The 16,943-nt window shown below is 37.5% G+C and overlaps 1 protein-coding gene across 5 annotated transcripts in view; it reads left to right on the top strand.

The window, feature by feature from the left end:
• INPP5F (inositol polyphosphate-5-phosphatase F) overlaps nucleotides 1-16,042 on the top strand; it is a 48,373-nt gene extending 32,331 nt beyond the window's left edge. For 2 of the 5 annotated variants that reach the window (XM_076339123.1, XM_076339124.1), the window contains 12 exons: nucleotides 295-362; nucleotides 811-935; nucleotides 2,308-2,385; nucleotides 3,144-3,264; nucleotides 5,339-5,467; nucleotides 7,652-7,769; nucleotides 8,323-8,521; nucleotides 9,568-9,639; nucleotides 9,735-9,808; nucleotides 11,112-11,240; nucleotides 12,022-12,109; nucleotides 13,387-16,042. In XM_076339123.1, coding sequence (XP_076195238.1) covers nucleotides 295-362; nucleotides 811-935; nucleotides 2,308-2,385; nucleotides 3,144-3,264; nucleotides 5,339-5,467; nucleotides 7,652-7,769; nucleotides 8,323-8,521; nucleotides 9,568-9,639; nucleotides 9,735-9,808; nucleotides 11,112-11,240; nucleotides 12,022-12,109; nucleotides 13,387-14,521 — 2,336 coding nt within the window. In that variant the 3' untranslated portion in view covers nucleotides 14,522-16,042. Of the gene's footprint in view, nucleotides 1-294; nucleotides 363-810; nucleotides 936-2,307; nucleotides 2,386-3,143; nucleotides 3,265-5,338; nucleotides 5,468-7,651; nucleotides 7,770-8,322; nucleotides 8,522-9,567; nucleotides 9,640-9,734; nucleotides 9,809-11,111; nucleotides 11,241-12,021; nucleotides 12,110-13,386 lie in introns of those variants that run through there. The other 3 variants (XM_076339127.1, XM_076339125.1, XM_076339126.1) reach the window with 3 other exon arrangements.
• Nucleotides 16,043-16,943: the final 901 nt, after the last annotated feature.

The following is a 16,943-nucleotide window of genomic DNA, read 5'->3' on the forward strand; positions in this document are numbered from 1 at the left end:
TAAACAGGTTTATTAAAAGTTAAATTTTTGTCCAATCTGCTCTGCACAAAAAGCAAAAAAAGCAAAATTCAAGAATGGTGTACACTATAGTAGTAGAGCAACAATGTTGAAATTGAGCAAATTGATGAAAGACCTTTGAAAGTAATTCTGTACAATGTCTTATGTTGTGTGTCTAAGTACTTTAAGCAAAGCTATCTTGGTTTTTTAGAGTATAGATCTGGACATGATTTAATACTTCAAACAGGACTTGTTGCTGAACAGGCTGTTTCTGTCTAACACTGCTCTGCCTTGTAGGTGAAAATGAAACAGTGTCCTGTTTTCGTGCACATTTTGAAGAACAGCTGAAAAATTACAAAAAGCAGGTGAGTGCTACATGATAAAATAGTCATCTTATGAAAATGCAGGGGATGAAAGTTAATGTTTTTAGTTTGTTTTTCTTGTTGGTGATATTGGTTGTGGTTTTTTAGAAGCTTGTTGACAATTGGAAGGGTGGTACATAAATAGAATTTTACTAAGTTTTTCAAGTATTCTTTTAAGTAACTTCTAAAAAACAGCAATAACTTACAGAAATGTGCAATACCCACTTTTGTGTACCTGTCCTGTGAATTCATAGCTTCTCTGTACTAAAATTCAGGTAGGCAGGTAACTGTTGGAGCCTATTTGATCTTGGGTACAATCTAGCAAAGATTGTAACTTCAGCAACATTACCTGCAAAACTTTTAACTCTTGAGCTGTTTGTTATTCCCTGGTATATATCTAAGCAAGTCATGTAGCAGATGACAAGTGTTAAATAATAAAACTTTTGAACAGGTTATTATTAATTTGGTGGATCAGACGGGCAGAGAGAAGATTATTGGAGATGCTTACCTTAAACAAGTTCTTCTGTACAACAATTCAAATCTGACTTATGTTTCATTTGACTTCCATGAGCACTGGTAAGAAACCTTTTAAAAAGCCACTTTGCATCTTTTTTTATTAGCATGAAAGGAGAGTAGAAGGGAGGAGAAAAGCCATTATTATTTCTACTTCTGCATGAAATAATTTTCTTTTAAATAGGAAGAATACATTTTGTAAACTAAAGCACTATAAAAGCTCAAGTTTGGGTAATCAAGCACTGCTGTTTGTTGATCTTGTGTCCCTGACCTGTTACATATGCAGTTATTTATTAGGCAAAGCTTAGAAGTTGTTACACATTTTAAGCAAGAGAGTTTCCTTAAACATACTATGAATGTAAAGCTGTGGCTGACCTGCTTTTCAAACTATGTAGCATTCTGCTCTTAATTCTTTAGTACAAGCCATTCTTCTGTTTCTCTTGCTTGTTTCTGTAAACGTATGGATTATTCCAGGACCCTGATGCTGTTTTTCCATTATAAAATACACTGGATTTTATTTTAATCCAGTATGAATAGTTGCTGTTTTCATGACTGCACTCTGACGTTGGCATGGTCTAGTGCAGCGTTCACATGCCCAAGCATCTGGTCTGTCACACAGGCATGTATTTCTCATGCTTCCCTCAAGCAGACTGCGTTTGTGTACGAATATGGGGTCTAAAAACTGTTTTAATCTTCATTTCCTAACTTAATCTAGGGATTGCATCTGGCCTGGGAAAACATTACTGACTGACTAAGTGTGTCATTAGTAGATGTTGTCTGAGAGGGGGAGGGAAAATGGAAAACCCCCTCAAAATAGTAATGGCCTTTGAGACTGCTTTTCTGTAGGACTGTTGACATCCTGAATTGATTTGATACTTACTCTTTTGTTTAAATGAGCTTTCATTTTTGTTTGTTTGCTTTTCTCTTAAGAACTGCTGTAGTGACCAGGACTGTTTCTTTTTGCACTGTGAGCATGAGTGAATAGAAAACAGTACTGAAAACAACCTGGTGGGGGAAGGAGGGGATGATGTGTCTGTAGGTGTTTTTTCTATAGAATCACCGGTAAAGCAGGACACGCCATCCCAATTTCAAATCTATAGTGGTTACTTTTGTTGAGGCTGTGCCTAAAATGAGAACAGAATGTTGCACATGCCTCAATAGCTGCACATTTGTTCTTCCTTATGGAAGCAGCATTCAAGAATGCAAATTCTTCAGAATTTAAAGATCTCTTGCCTTGGATTTAGATATTGAACTGTACTTTAAAATAGTTCTGAATATTGGCTGCTATTTAAAGTTTATTGCAGGAGAGAATGTCTGTGTCTCCCACTTAGCCAAAACACTATCTTTGTTAACATTACAAATAATACAAAATAATTAAGTAAAGAAAAATCACTACTCTAGTTCAAACTAACTTCTGTGAAATTCTGTATTTTAGCCGAGGAATGAAGTTTGAAAATGTTCAAACACTGACTGATGCCATTCATGATATTATTCTTGACATGAAGTGGTGCTGGTAGGTACTTAACTGTTTTTAGACTAGTATGAAATATTTGTAGAAAAAAAATAAAACAGTACATATTCATAGTCCTTGATTTTGTCATAACTGGTATATTTTATATTCCTCTCTTGGTGCCCAGCTTGTGCATCAGTTTTTGTGTTCTGAAGTATTGGTGTTCTAAACATGTAACAGCAAAAATTCTCAGATGCTGTTTTCTGCCTGAGGCTTACTGCATTTAACGCTTTTAGGGTTTCTTATATTTAACGTGAAACACTTCGTATTTGACCCACAAACCCTAGAATGCCAACCTTCCTATTGAAAACAGTAGGCATGTTTGACCTTTAGTTTGTACTGATTAAAGTTTATGCATTTTGGTAATGAGTATGGCTGCAGTCTTCAGTCAATTACTATATATTGTTCAATGTATTTTGTGAGTGAGATGTTGTTGTCATTATTGTTGGCTTCTATGTTTTTGGAATTAAATGCCTTTTCTCTTGAAAGCTTGTATTGTATTATATGTATGAATTGAATTCAACATCTGATTACATATCAAGTTTATGGCCCCATAAGATGTATGTTGGATATCTAGCCTAGACTAAAGAAGAGGATGGTGGGAACAAGAGTAGTTAATTCTGAGTGAGGTGTGGCTGGGGTGATGAGTGCAACTAAAATAGTACTCCATGTGTAAAATTTTCTACTGTTTGTAGAAGCTGTTAAACTACACTGGATTTTAAGTGTCTCAGTATGCTTTTGCTCTATTTTTCTGTTGAAAGGGTTGACCAAGCTGGTGTGATTTGTAAACAGGAAGGAATTTTTCGAGTTAACTGCATGGACTGTCTGGATCGTACCAATGTTGTGCAGGCTGCTATTGCAAGAGTGGTCATGGAACAGCAGGCATGTATAACTAATGTACTTTTTCAAGTACTGAGTACCTCAGAGCTTAATTGTTATTCACAGGGAAATCTGTGTGTTTGAAAAATGCTAAACTAACCTCTACTGAAAAGGCTCTTTGCAAACTCCTTGGAGAGCTATGAAGCTGAAAGTAATATGTACAACTAAAATAACTTGAAATCATTCTGAAACAGTGATGCTTAGTGTCCTCCTTCAGAGAGGAAATGACATCTTGGAGAGGATTCTCTTGTTTTGATTTAGTAATTTTAATTTAAGTTATGGAGTAACACAAAGTTTACACACACACCCCACCCCCCCCAAATAAATCCCTCCCCAAATGAGTTGTTAAAGGACTGAAATCTAACTAGACGTTGGATGCTATTTTAGCAGCTTTGAAGTGAAGTATTGTGGTGCAGCAGGTAGAGAGATTAGTTGTCTCTTCTGTGTGTAGAGGAATAATTAATTCATGATGTAAATATCCCAGGTGGCTGACTATTATGTTCTGGAATAGTTCTCCCTGTATAGAGAAGGCATTTCCAAGCAGACTGAGAGTCCTTCCTTTAGTCTTCCTCCTCAGTGCCCTGCCCCCCATTTGCTTTTTGATATAGAAGCTCAGTGATGATTGTCTTCCCTTGTCAAGACTTAATAGTACTGTAACTGAAACTTTGAAGCCTCAGTTACAGCCCAGCCCAAAATGAACAAACCTTGACTATGCTTAGAGTGAAGGACAAAGGATGAAGTGGGTCCTTCATTAGGATGAAGAATGAATGGCTCTAACCATTGTATCTGGCAGTTCCTGTTTGTCATCTGCTTTTATGATGCTCCTGACATAGAAAGAATACTGGGGACAAGGGGTGGGACCAGGAATCCCACAGTCTTTATTTCGGAATAGGATTTCTATATATGTTAACTCTGTGAGTTTAAAGGCAATCTTTCAAAATCAAGGGTTGTACAGAGTGTTGTGAAGATGACTTCAGTAATCATTGCTATAGTATTAGCTTGTGATATGCTACATCATTCTTGTATTATAGCTGAAGTACTTTGGAATCAATTCATAACTGAGAAATGCCCTAAGCATTGGAAGGTGACTGACATAAAGTAGAAGATTGAGAGTTACATGTACCTTACCACTTCCTTGGAACCATAGGACTTGTTTTCTCTCAGCTGGAGACTTGATAGGGCTTTCAAAGTCAATAAACAGACTTGTATCACTTTCATCTAACTTGCAAAGAGTGCTTGAGCTTTTTTTTTATTGGTTGTAAATTGGGGCTTGCCTATGACTTAGCCCAAGTTATCCCTGCAGTTGGCCTAACTTTTAGTGACTACGTTGCAGTTACGTACGTGCTGCTTTACCAATTTAGTGTATGTAAAAAGACTAAAGCTTGTATTGTACCCAAGACTTATCTTGGGAAAACTTAAGTACTGGTTGTTCTGAAGAGTAGGATATCTTACTTTCAGTATCAGTGTTAAACAGTAACTGTCCAAAATGCACAAGTGTTAATAATAAGCACAACATATGAAGTTGTTTTAAGGTTTTGTTTTGGGGGAGGAGTAAGTTTGAAAATGGAGCCACTACATTTGCTTTAGTGTCTAGAAGCAAAAGATTAAGAATCTGGTGTGCTTTTTACTGTAACTGGAAATAGATTCTACTTCTTTATTTTCAGACCTTTGAGGTCACAAATGCCTTTGCAATAGAAGACATTAGCTTGTTTATCCATGTTAAAGTTCTGTGATGTCTGTTCTGATAGTTCTCTATAGAAAATAGAAACATTTCCTATATCTTGAGTAATCTAGAGTAACTTGTTTTCCTTCAGCTAATTTTTTTGAAGATTGGCTCCTACATCCATAATTAATATATTACTGCTGCATCCAGTGATACGAAGTTTAACAATGAATTAGTGATTCATTGCTAACAATTAAATTAATCTGACAAATTAGCAGAATGGATTCCTTTTTCAGATCATATAAAATTTAACATTTAAATGCTTGGCAAGTGCTCCCATTTTCTTTATCAAGCTCTGATACTGAGAATGATTTTTATCTTGAACCTTCTATTAATGTGTATGTCAAATTCCAGCTCAAAAAACTGGGTGTGATGCCACCAGAACAGCCTTTGCCGGTAAAATGCAATAGAATCTACCAGATAATATGGGCGAACAATGGAGATGCCATAAGCCGGCAGTATGCTGGCACAGCAGCCTTAAAGGTAAAGGGTGAAGAGTGTTATCTGTTCTGATGGTTAGTATGTTATGTTACAGGTTTTATGTCCAATGGAGAACTCTCATATATGTAGTAAAGTTAGCCAAACATTCTGCATGTTTTTGTCTTGAAGAGATATGAGGCCTTTCATTGGAGGAATATTTTGTTACATACAGTGTGAATTGGAGAAGTCTTGAGTGTCCAGGTGTCCTGTGGCAATGCTGGCTGTAGTTTAACTTCATTCTGTTAGTTTCATGTCTAGATACAAAGCATAGTTGAGCTAGGAGTTTAAGATCTATATTAAGCATTACTTCTATTTAAATTTAAGCATGGTTATAGTACTTTTAAGCAGTTACAGTGCTTCAAAAAATACTCTGAAGACTGAAGATCAGGATATGTAGGTAGTAGGGTGATATTAATTAGTTATATTTTTCTAAAGACTTTTCTTAATTAGTTGTAATGCAGTCTGTCTACCAAGATCAGAAATTGGGTGTGAAACTCCTTAATGTTCACTCCTGCTGCTTTGAAAAGTCATGGAATTTGAGCTACTTTCTGTGTGTAGAGTCACAGGTGGAACAATTTTTAGTATTCCTGGTATTTGGCATTGGAAAAACCTTTACAGTGGAAATACTTAACACTTAAATCTCTTTTTAAATCTCTCTACTGAACGTTGATTAGTCTATTACATTAATCTTTTTTAAAAAATAAAGAACAGCCCGACATGCTTGTCTTGATTATAAATATTTTAAACTTTAAATCTGAAGCACAGAACTCTATTTATAGATCTAAACTTTCAGCCATTCTGCTTGAAGATTTCTCTACTCACTGTTGAGGTTCATGGATTAAATTTATTTGCAGCTTAATTGTGATATTTCTTTTAATTTGATGGGGTTCGAGCCCCATGTTGGGCGCCAAAAAGGACTGTCGTGGTTTAATCTCAGTTGGCAACTAAGCACCACACAGCCGCTCGCTCACTCCCCCCCCCCAGTGGGATGGGGGAGAGAATTGGAAGGGTAGAAGTGAGAAAACTCATGGGTTGAGATAAAGACAGTTTAATAGGTAAAGCAAAAGCCGCGCACGCAAGCAAAGCAAAACAAAGAATTCATTCACTACTTCCCATCGGCAGGCAGGTGTTCAGCCATCTCCAGGAAAGCAGGGCTCCATCATGCGTAACGGTGACTTGGGAAGACAAACGCCATCACTCCAAACGTCCCCCCCCTTCCTTCTTCTTTCCCCAGCTTTATATACTGAGCATGATGTCAGATGGTATGGAATATCCCTTTGGTCAGTTGGGGTCAGCTGTCCTGGCTGTGCCCCCTCCCAGCTTCTCATGCACCTCCAGCCTTCTCAGTCGGTAGAGCATGGGAAGCTGAGAAGTCCTTGACCAGTGTAAGCACTACTTAGCAACAACTAAAACATCGGTGTGTTATCAACATTGTTCTCACCCTAAATCCAAAACACAGCACTGTACCAGCTACTAGGAAGGAAATTAACTCTATCCCTGCCAAAACCAGGACATTTGAAAGTGAAACACACTTGAAACGTTCTTCATAGTAGTTGGCGTGGCTTTTTAGAACTGCTCTGTGCCAATGTTCAGAGTGTCTTTGCAAATAGAATCCTCTAATGAAGTGTAACTACCAAAACTACTTTTTATTCAAATTCTAAGCCTTCCGTGCCCTAGAAACTTTCTTTTGTTTCTGAGCTTGTGAGGATATGTACTGTTTTCTTCAGTATGTTATGCTTGTCTTGTTTTGGTAGCAGAAGCAGAGAAGTTGAAAACCATTTTTCAGTATACTCCCAGTCTTCTGCATTGTTCCAGTAGTGTTCCTTTTACATTAAAGGCCAAAAAATAGGTGTGGCGGTTTTTTTTTTTTGAGGTATTCGAGCATCCCAGTGACTGATGTCTTGAAAGTTCTGCTTTAATGTTAGCTGGCATCTATGTCCAGATCACTGTTTTCCATTAGGACTTTAGAATCATAGGTCTGTCAAAAGCATAAGATTCTCTGCAGAGTCAAACAATGCCGTGAGAAGTAGATGCTCTTTGAAAATCAGTATTTTGATTACTTAGTTACTTGAACATAATTTCTTAGTTGTCATCTATTCAGTTCTGAATTTGACTGCCAAAGCTTTTGAGCTGAGATTGCTACTTCAAAGTTGCATATGTACATGATTCGCGTGTTCTGTGTAACAGGGTGACTTCACAAGGACTGGTGAAAGAAAGCTGGCAGGGGTAATGAAGGATGGAGTTAATTCTGCAAACAGATACTACCTGAATCGTTTCAGGGATGCTTATAGGCAAGCAGTCATAGGTAAGAATACAATTTCAACTGAGCTGAACTATGGTATTTAAAAAAGTTTATTGAAATCAACTTGCCTTTTTCTTTTTGACTGATTTTTTTTTTTTTTTTTCTGAAGCTTAGAAGCACCTTGAGTGTAGACATGAACATTATATATGTAGTGGACACCGTATGGAAGAGTCATTGTCCATTTGGAGATAAAACAACACTCAGTTCAGATGGATTACATGCAGTGTAACTCATTGTAGAATTTGCTCCTAACTTCATTTTAGCATTTAACTGTCTTGTAACATCTCTCTATTAGACAAAGTTAAATTTATGTAGCAAGTGTTTCTTAAAATGGTGAGCTAACTCCTGCTTTTCACTGAGAGAAAATAGTGTTATACCTACTGAGTTTTCAGTTTCAGGCAACATACTATTCAGAAAGAATAACTAACCATTTTTCCAGAGTATCTTCAAATACGAAACACTTGGAAGGAATTCATAAAGTAATCAACAGACTATTGCTGTATATCACTTTTAACTGTTGGTTTCTTGTTTGATATTTTTTGTGTATTTTATTTAGATTTGATGCAGGGTATCCCTGTAACAGAGGATCTTTACTCCATATTTACAAAAGAGAAAGAGCATGAAGCCCTGCACAAGGAGAACCTGAGAAGCCATCAGGAATTGATCAGTCAGCTGTTGCAGAGCTACATGAAACTGCTCTTACCAGATGATGAAAAATTCCATGGAGGATGGGCACTTATTGACTGTGATCCAAGGTTTGTTGAATAAAGTCATAATTGATCAGCTGCCACTATGACACCTCTGTTAATTACTACTGCCTCTGTTAATTACTACTGATGTTAAATAATTTTCATAGCTGATGTGTTAACAATACAAGTGGACAGTTTTGTAGAACGACAAGAGCCCTTGAAGGGATTGAATACTTGTAACTGTAAAAGGAAGGGTCCTCTAAACATGTGCTTTTCCCAAAGTGCCATAAGAATGGTGCATGCTGGAATTACCTTTGAGACATCACCTGAAAATGCATGCATTCAGTTAATATTGCCAAAATGTGGTAGGCACCATGAAAAGAACTTCTAACCACCCTTAATTCTAGAAGGGGCTGTTTGAGGAGCTGTTTGTTGTTCCTTATTGCTTTATAGGGAAAGTGTAACTTGACTTCAAAGCCATATCTGATCAGATTAAATTCTTGTGTAACGAGTCAGTAGTAGGAAAGCCTAGATTTCTCTTCATGAAAAGTAGTGAGCATGAACTCTAACCTCACTGATAAGTCTCCTTATCAAGTTCAGAGTTCACTAACTTGTAAAAGAAAAATAGTGGTTAGATCTTCTGCAGGTTAAACTTCAGCATCTAGAAATAGCAAAGCAGGATATTATGATAGCTATTCAAAGCACAGACTCATCACCTTAACTGGGTCTGAGATATTTTTCCATTTCTCTGTTAGCACTTTTAATAGTTTGTGGATTTTCTATTTATTTTTTTGACCTGCTGCTGACCTATTTGAGCTATTAGGTAACTCCAGGTTTTAAGAGAGAGTGTTGCTTACATGGATCTACTTATTGTATGGTAAGTCTAATGACACGTCATGTTTTGGCTTGTGAAGTGTCTCACCTAACTTGGTTTTTCAGTGGCTGTGAAGAGGTAGCAGCGTCACAGAGGATAACATACCATAATTGAAACCTCTTACTGTAATGTGCCTTCAATTGTAGAAGAGTGTCCCTAAAGTACGCTGGGGATGGGTTGCAGCTGTGCAAATAAAACCTTCTCCTCCATATTAATTCTTCTTCTTCCCCTTCCTTAGTCTTATTGATGCCACCCATAAGGACGTGGATGTTCTGCTGTTACTTTCTAATTCTGCCTACTACGTGGCCTAGTAAGTTACCGCTTTCTCTTACTATGTGTAGTTTATTTCTAGTAGCTTTGTTTTAGATTAGTAGGAAGCATTAAATTCTGATTATTTTTTCCTAGTTATGATGATGAAATCGACAAGGTGAATCAGTACCAAAGGCTAAGTCTTGAAGCTCTGGAAAAAATAGAAATAGGTAAGAATGTAGTCACCATATATCTTTCTCGAATGCTCTTAGCAATAGCTTGAGCACTTACCAAAGCATCCTACAAATATATTGAAAGAGCAAGCCTCAATATATTGCATATATCCTGTGTAGTCCACCATAGCTAAAACTGTGCTTTCTTGGTGATAACGGATGCCACAGTTGAGTTCGTGTTCTCTCACAGTCCTGTCTTTTGCAACTGCTTGAAATGGAAACTTTGATCACTGGTAGGGTTCTAAAATTTTCCTCTTTCAAGCTCTTAAAAACATGGATTCATCAAAACAAATTTCATTATTTATCAATTGGCAGTAAGAATTTGATCAACTTCTATAATGAATCACAGGTCTGTGCATTCAATGCACTCTTTGATCCAAACACAGCAGCTGATTCTGAATTGTACTTTAGATCTGTTTCATAGCTTTTTTAAAACTCTTCTTTCTCAAGGTCTGATAAGAAACATGCTATTATGAAATCACCCTGTTATGATGATTAACTTATTCATTGACTAAAGAATGTAACATCTGCAGGCTAAATCCAGCACTTGCGGCTGAAAGTATTAAAGATGTGATATCTTTGACTTTACAGATGAAAAAGGTGTTCCAGTTGGAGAGAAGGGAGGGAGATTTTTGTGGCCCCCAGTGTGGTCCCCCCCACCCCCCAGTAGAGTTTAATCCTCCATTACACAATGCATAGTGATTTCATCATCTCCTTACTGTAACTTTCACTATCTATGTGCAATTTCTGAGAGTTCAGCGGAATGGTCTCTCTCACTTCTGTATTGTGGAGATCCATAATACATCCTGATGTACAGAATATAGTTGAAACATCTAGACCAAATACTTTATAACCACCCCCACCCCCGTTTAATGATATAGATATGATGCAGTGCATTGAAGAGTTGAAGTACTTGGTCTAAATCTTCAAACTTACATTGTGCCCACTTGGTAAAAATATATTAGCTTTCCCTTTAATCCTTGCAGGAGCATACCCTAAAACACAGGATGTAATAGACGTAGACTTTTTTCTTCTATTTGAAAGGGTGATCTTTAATAAACAATCAGGCTGGATTATAATAGACATACACAGACAGTCTAATTGCTTTTCGTAAGTAATTGATAGTTTAGTTACTGTGAAAATCTTTCATTTGAAATGTCTATCCTACTCTAAAGAAAACATGAAGCTTTTTATGCTGAAAAAGACTGTCAACTCTTACATACGTTTAAGTACAGCCTTTGCAATATCTCTTTCAGTGTTTGGTTAACGAAGTTTTCTAATCTCCTGGTTTATTTCTCAGGGCCTGAGCCTACTCTCTTTGGCAAACCCAAGTTCTCTTGCATGAGGCTGCATTACAAATACAAAGAAATGAGTGGGTATTTTCACACTCTTAGAGCTGTGGTACGCAACCCAGAAGAGGATGGAAAAGGTTTGTTTTGTATATAAAAATTCTATATGTAAAAGTATATTCAGTGTACTAGTGTTTCTCTAGGAAACACTTTTTCCATTGCTCTTGAATAACTTCTGAAGAAGGATAAATTTTAATATAATTCAGTTATGCAGTGTGGGGAATCAACAAAAAAACCCTGTATGTGGCTTCCTGTGTGAACACTAGAATGTTACTGTTTTAATACGAAGAAAAATAAGTTTCAGATATGGCTTTAAAGCAACATGTGTCTCTAGAATTGAGACATTTCCATGTCCAGATCTTTACTGCTCCAAAAACTGATAAAATGAACTTAAAATTGGCTCCTGAAGAGTGGAAGAAATTGATTTATTTAGTGAAATCAATGTCTAGAAATGTTCTTGGCTTGTTGTTTAACTAAATTAAATGAACACTAATAAGGGAAAAATATAACTTCTTACATGGAGCACTGAGTTTTGTCAGCAAGGATTAGAATAAATATAACTGCTTCTCTTCCTTCCACAAATGATGAATCGTGGTAGTGATTCACTTACACCCAGTATTTAGGGCTTAAGGACAGTCTATTCTTTAAGCTTATTTTGTAAGCTTTAAATCAAAATTGCAACTTGTAGGGTGCAACTATTCTGTAGGGTGAAAGGAGGAAAAAAAAAAAAAAGAAAAAAAACATCCAAGAAAACCAAACTAACTTAATTCCGTTACAAAAATAAGTCTAATTTTAGATTTTGGAATATAGGATTTTAAGGGGTTTTTTTAAGGGTCTGACAGGCTGCTAATTGGATTTCAGACACTCTTCAGTGCATTGCAGAAATGCTGAGAATTACAAAGCAAGCAATGGGATTAGATGTGCCTATTATTGAGAAAAAGCTAGAGAGGTGAGTACTTGAATGATATGAACCTTCTGTGTCCCGCTTTTGCTCTCTTCTCAGTGCTAGCAGTACATGGTAACAGGCATATGTATGATGCCCAAAAGAAATGTCTGTATCTAGCTACTGTGCTAGGAGTTAATTTGTCTGTATGCTGCTTCCAATAATAACTGCCTGCAGGTGCTTATCTAAAAGTATAAGCAAGAATACTGTTTATACATGTGTGCTTATAGACAATATACACTGCCAAATGTAAATAACATGCTGCAAATCAGATGGTTCATGATTAGTTTGTCAAATTTTAATTTTTCCTACCTGAACTTAATGTCTGCTTCTGTAGTAAGAAGGCAACCTGTGAAGTGTAAATCTGGCTTGGATCCCACTGCAGTTGTGTTTAACAAATCCAGATAACGTTGCAGGTCTTGTGTGAAGAAATGGCTGAAGTTAAGCTTCTGAACTACTAAGTGTTAGTCAGAATGGCACAGAAGTTTTTGTTTTGCAAGCCCATTAAGAGAAAAGGGCACGTGAAAGCATAGTTGATAATTAAAAGTACTTACTAGAATTTTTTAGATAGTTTTCTCTAAGTCAATTGTCTACAATTAAACAGAAGTAACCTCTGTCTACAAATATTAGTGAGGTGTTAACAGTGAGGAAACATTTACAAAAGACAATGGGGTAGAAATAAGAGAAGATGGCTAGCTGAAGTTTGGCACATTTTACCAGTTCAAGTGCAATCTGTTGCATTATTTTGGGACCCTTCCAATTCAGACTGTATGAACTACTAGAAAATGTGTTTACAATTTACAATTGTAAATTGTCAAGCAAAAACTATTAAGGCACATATTCCAATAACTTTCTTCTGCATTTGATTATTGGGCTACTATTTCAGCTTCTTTTCTCAGCTGAGTAGAAAGTGTAGCAAGAAAATCTTGCTCTTTTTTACAGGTACTGAAGACTGAATATTTGCTAAATCTGGCTACTGAGTACAGCATACACAAAGTCAGAGTTACAAATACAGAGAATTCAAATCCAGTTTCATCTAAAACTAAAAATGCCTGCAGAAGCTTGCTTTTTCCCTTGTTTGGCTACCATTCTGTAGCAACCCTCCTTTGTTTTTGTTTTGAATTTGATTAGCTTATATGGGTACAATTATGTAAGGAAAGGATGATGTAGTTACTAAAATGTCCATCTGTATTATGGAAATAGACTGGAAGATGGTAAATATTCGGTGTTTATAAATGAGACTGCCATGATTGTGCACTAGAGATTTTTTCTTTTTCTTCCAGGAAGAGCAGTAAACCTCATGAAGACATCATTGGCATTCGGTCTCAGAACAGAGGGTCCCTGGCCCAAGGCAAGAATTATTTACTGAGCAAGTTCTCATCTCTTAATCAAAAAGTGAAACAAACCAAATCCAATGTAAACATTAGCAATCTTCGGAAGTTAGGCAGCTTTACCAAACCTGAAGTGAAAGTCAACTTTTTAAAACCAAATTTGAAAGTGAATCTTTGGAAATCAGATAGTAGCCTTGAAACTTTAGAGAATCCAGTGGTAGATACTAAAGTCCATACTGAATCCGATACAGAAGTATCGGATAATGATTCATTCCACTCAGATGACTTCCTGACTAATTCTAAATCCGATGAGGACAACCAGCTAACTGAATCTCTAGAGAACATAGGGCAGACAGACTACGTGCTGCCCAGCTGTGGTATCATTGCCTCAGCTCCACGGTTGGGCAGTCGGTCCCAGTCTATAAGCAGCACTGACATGAACATTAGCATTCATGTTCCATCCGAGATCCGTGTTTCTCAGGCTAGCCAGTCTGACTGTGAAGACATACCTACGCATTCTGCTGACAGTGTGGAGATGGAGTTTGCTAAACCTATTGATGTGTACTGCCAGAGGTTTGTGCACGATGCTCAAAATATGATGTCAGATATTTTAGAGGCTGAAGCTGGTTCTCAAGAGCCCCATCACATAATAAATCAAACCAGCAATACAACATCTAAGAAGGCAGAAACCAAGGCTGAAGCTATCGGAGACGTTCCTTCCAGGCCATCTAAGTTGGATGTACAGTCTTCTGAGTCAAATGCTCAGCTCTTAGCTGTTGGTGGGACTGACTTCACTAAATCTCATAAAAGCCCAGGATCTGTATCTGGTAACCTTGAGACAGGACTCCACATGACTCCTTCTCCAGCTGACAGTAGCAGCAGCAGAGCTGTATCTCCTTTTGCTAAAATTCGCAGTTCCATGGTCCAGGTTGCGAACATCACACAAGCAGGATTGACTCAAGGGATTAGTTTTGCTGTGGCAAAGGTCCAGAAGAGCCCTGCAGAACCAGAAGCTATAAATGAAATCAAACAAAAAGAACTGAAAGAAATGTTTACGCAATGCCAGACACGAATAATTCAAATCTAGTTCTAATTTAGGAAGTGTTCTAGTTGTGACTTTTAATACAATGCTAAAAAAATTACATCAGGACTCATTGTGGCATGAACTGCTACTGGATACTGGGATCAATAATATAGATGACTTGTTTACAGGAAGTGAGAGATGCAAATGAATTTGGTTCTGACCAAGCTTCAGAATTCCCTCAGGCAGCTGAGACAAAAGAACGGTAAACCATATTTAAACAGGTAGCTTAGACACTGGGATTTATTAAGCATGCTGTCTATCTTAAATGTGTTGCACAGTTATTTTTGGAGACTAATTTTGTAGCTCTTCTGACTTATGTAGAAAGTATTTATACTAAAAAGGTGATACTGCACTTCTATGACCGACCTTACCTTGCACTGCACCAGCAAAATAACTTACCGGTAAATTACATTATTTTTGGACTAGTGTTTTTACTTCTTTCCACTGAAGTTTTAGATGCAGCTTTCTATGAATTGTGCCTCTACAATGGGAACTGATGCTTTTTTGTTGAATTTAATTATGTTAACCAGAAATTAAGACTTCTTTTTGCTGTCCTTTTCTTTCCACGCATCCTGGGACACTTTCAGTAAAGATAAAGCATATAGATCCAATCTGAAATATCCACAATCCTGCAGTGCAAATTTAGTTTGTAGACTTTTTTTTTTTCTCACTTTTTTTGAGGTGAGGGGAAATGGAGCAAATGTCCTCTGTCTTGCCCATGCTAAAGCTATTCCTATTTCCCTTTTTCTGAATTCCAAACACTGGCAATTTGCTCTAATTCTTTTGTCTCTGTATAAAGCCAGACAAGCCAGATACCTGACCTTCAGGCATTGTGTCCCTCTGTGCTATGATTTCTTTAAACTATATTCTAACTGTCCAGATGCAAAAGTCCAAATAACTTCTAAAACAGAAGGCAAGTGTACTGTTTCATAAAATCAGTGTTGCATTAGAGCATAGTTGTCTGCACCTACTCAAAACCAAATTCATTACCAGCTCCAGCTTTGCATACTTGCGGGATAAGGCTAAGCATCCACTCATGCTGGGAATTGGATAAAAAAACCCAAACAAACCTTATCTATGTGTGTCAAAAGATTAAATCTGTATAAATTACTCTTTCCCAGAAATGCCTTGCTGTGCCATTCTAGTATAGGACATTATCCAAAACTACTGTAAAGCAGGATCTTACTATGCTGTGGGTTATAAGTATAACCACCATTATAGACCCAGTGCCTCTGTGTTCTAGTCCATGTACTGTAGATAGGCTGCACGTGGTGTTCTAAGAAAATAGTGTCATATGGGTAGGGTAGTACAGTGTCTTAGGACTTCTAGTGTGTCTGAAATGGTTATCATCTAACCCTGATGGTCTGAAACTTTGATAAACAAATCTGATTTATTTATTTGTTTTATTAAAGTGATGTGGGTTTGGGTTTTTTGAGTGTCTATACTTGTGGCTATATTTAAAATTAAACTACTGCTGTATTTTAATGTGAGCAATATACATGAAATATTTTAATAAAAAAAAGTGGGATCAAAAGATGGTTTTTGGCATGTGATGTTAAGGGATATGGTACTCCAGGGTTCTGGGGTTTTAAGTTTCAAAGATGGGTGGGTTGTCTTGACTTTCTCTGGCTTAGGAGTCACAGAATCGCAGAATGGTTGAAGTTGGAAGGGACTGCTGGAGGTCATGTAGTCCAACCCCCCTGCTCAAGCAGGGCCATCTGGAGCTGGTTGCCCATGACCGTGTCCAGATGGCTTTTGAATATCTCCAAGGATGGAGACTTCGCCACTGCTCTGGGCAACCTCTTCTAGTGCTCAACCACCCTTACAGTGAAAAAGTGTTTCCTGATGTTCAGAGGGAACCTCCTGTGTCTAAGTTTGTGCCCATGGCCACTTGCACCCCTGCTGGACACCTCTGGAAAGAGCCTGGCTCTGTTGTCTTTGCAGCCTCCCTTCAGGCAGTTACAGACATTAATAAGATCTCCTGTCAGTCAGGGGCCATGTACATGACTTAAGTCCTTTATCCTTTTCTTCTAGCAGTGCACTGCTACAGCCCTGGCCTCAGGGGTGGGAAAAAAAAAGTCGTGGACACATTTATGAGGACAGTCCTGAAACCGCCAAAGCCTTGGTACTTGCAAAGGTTCTGGAGGAGGGAGCGGCAATTCCAAATACTCTGCCATTATTTTGGTCAGAGAAAGAGAAACTGATCTGTACAAATACATAGTGACTTCTACAGTCTAAGAGAGTCCTGTAGGGCAAGGGTATGAATAGCAAGAACATCATTCCTGTATTTAAAAAGAATGTGGCTTAGTCAACAGTCTGGGGCATAGCTTCCTGGAAACTAATTCCTGATCTGCTGTATTGGTTCATTGCTTTCTGCTTGGTGATCCAGAAGTATCATGTCCTGCCAGCTTGTGAATTGTCCAAT

This window comes from Aptenodytes patagonicus, chromosome 5 (assembly GCF_965638725.1).
Source record: "Aptenodytes patagonicus chromosome 5, bAptPat1.pri.cur, whole genome shotgun sequence".
Lineage (NCBI taxonomy): Eukaryota > Metazoa > Chordata > Aves > Sphenisciformes > Spheniscidae > Aptenodytes > Aptenodytes patagonicus.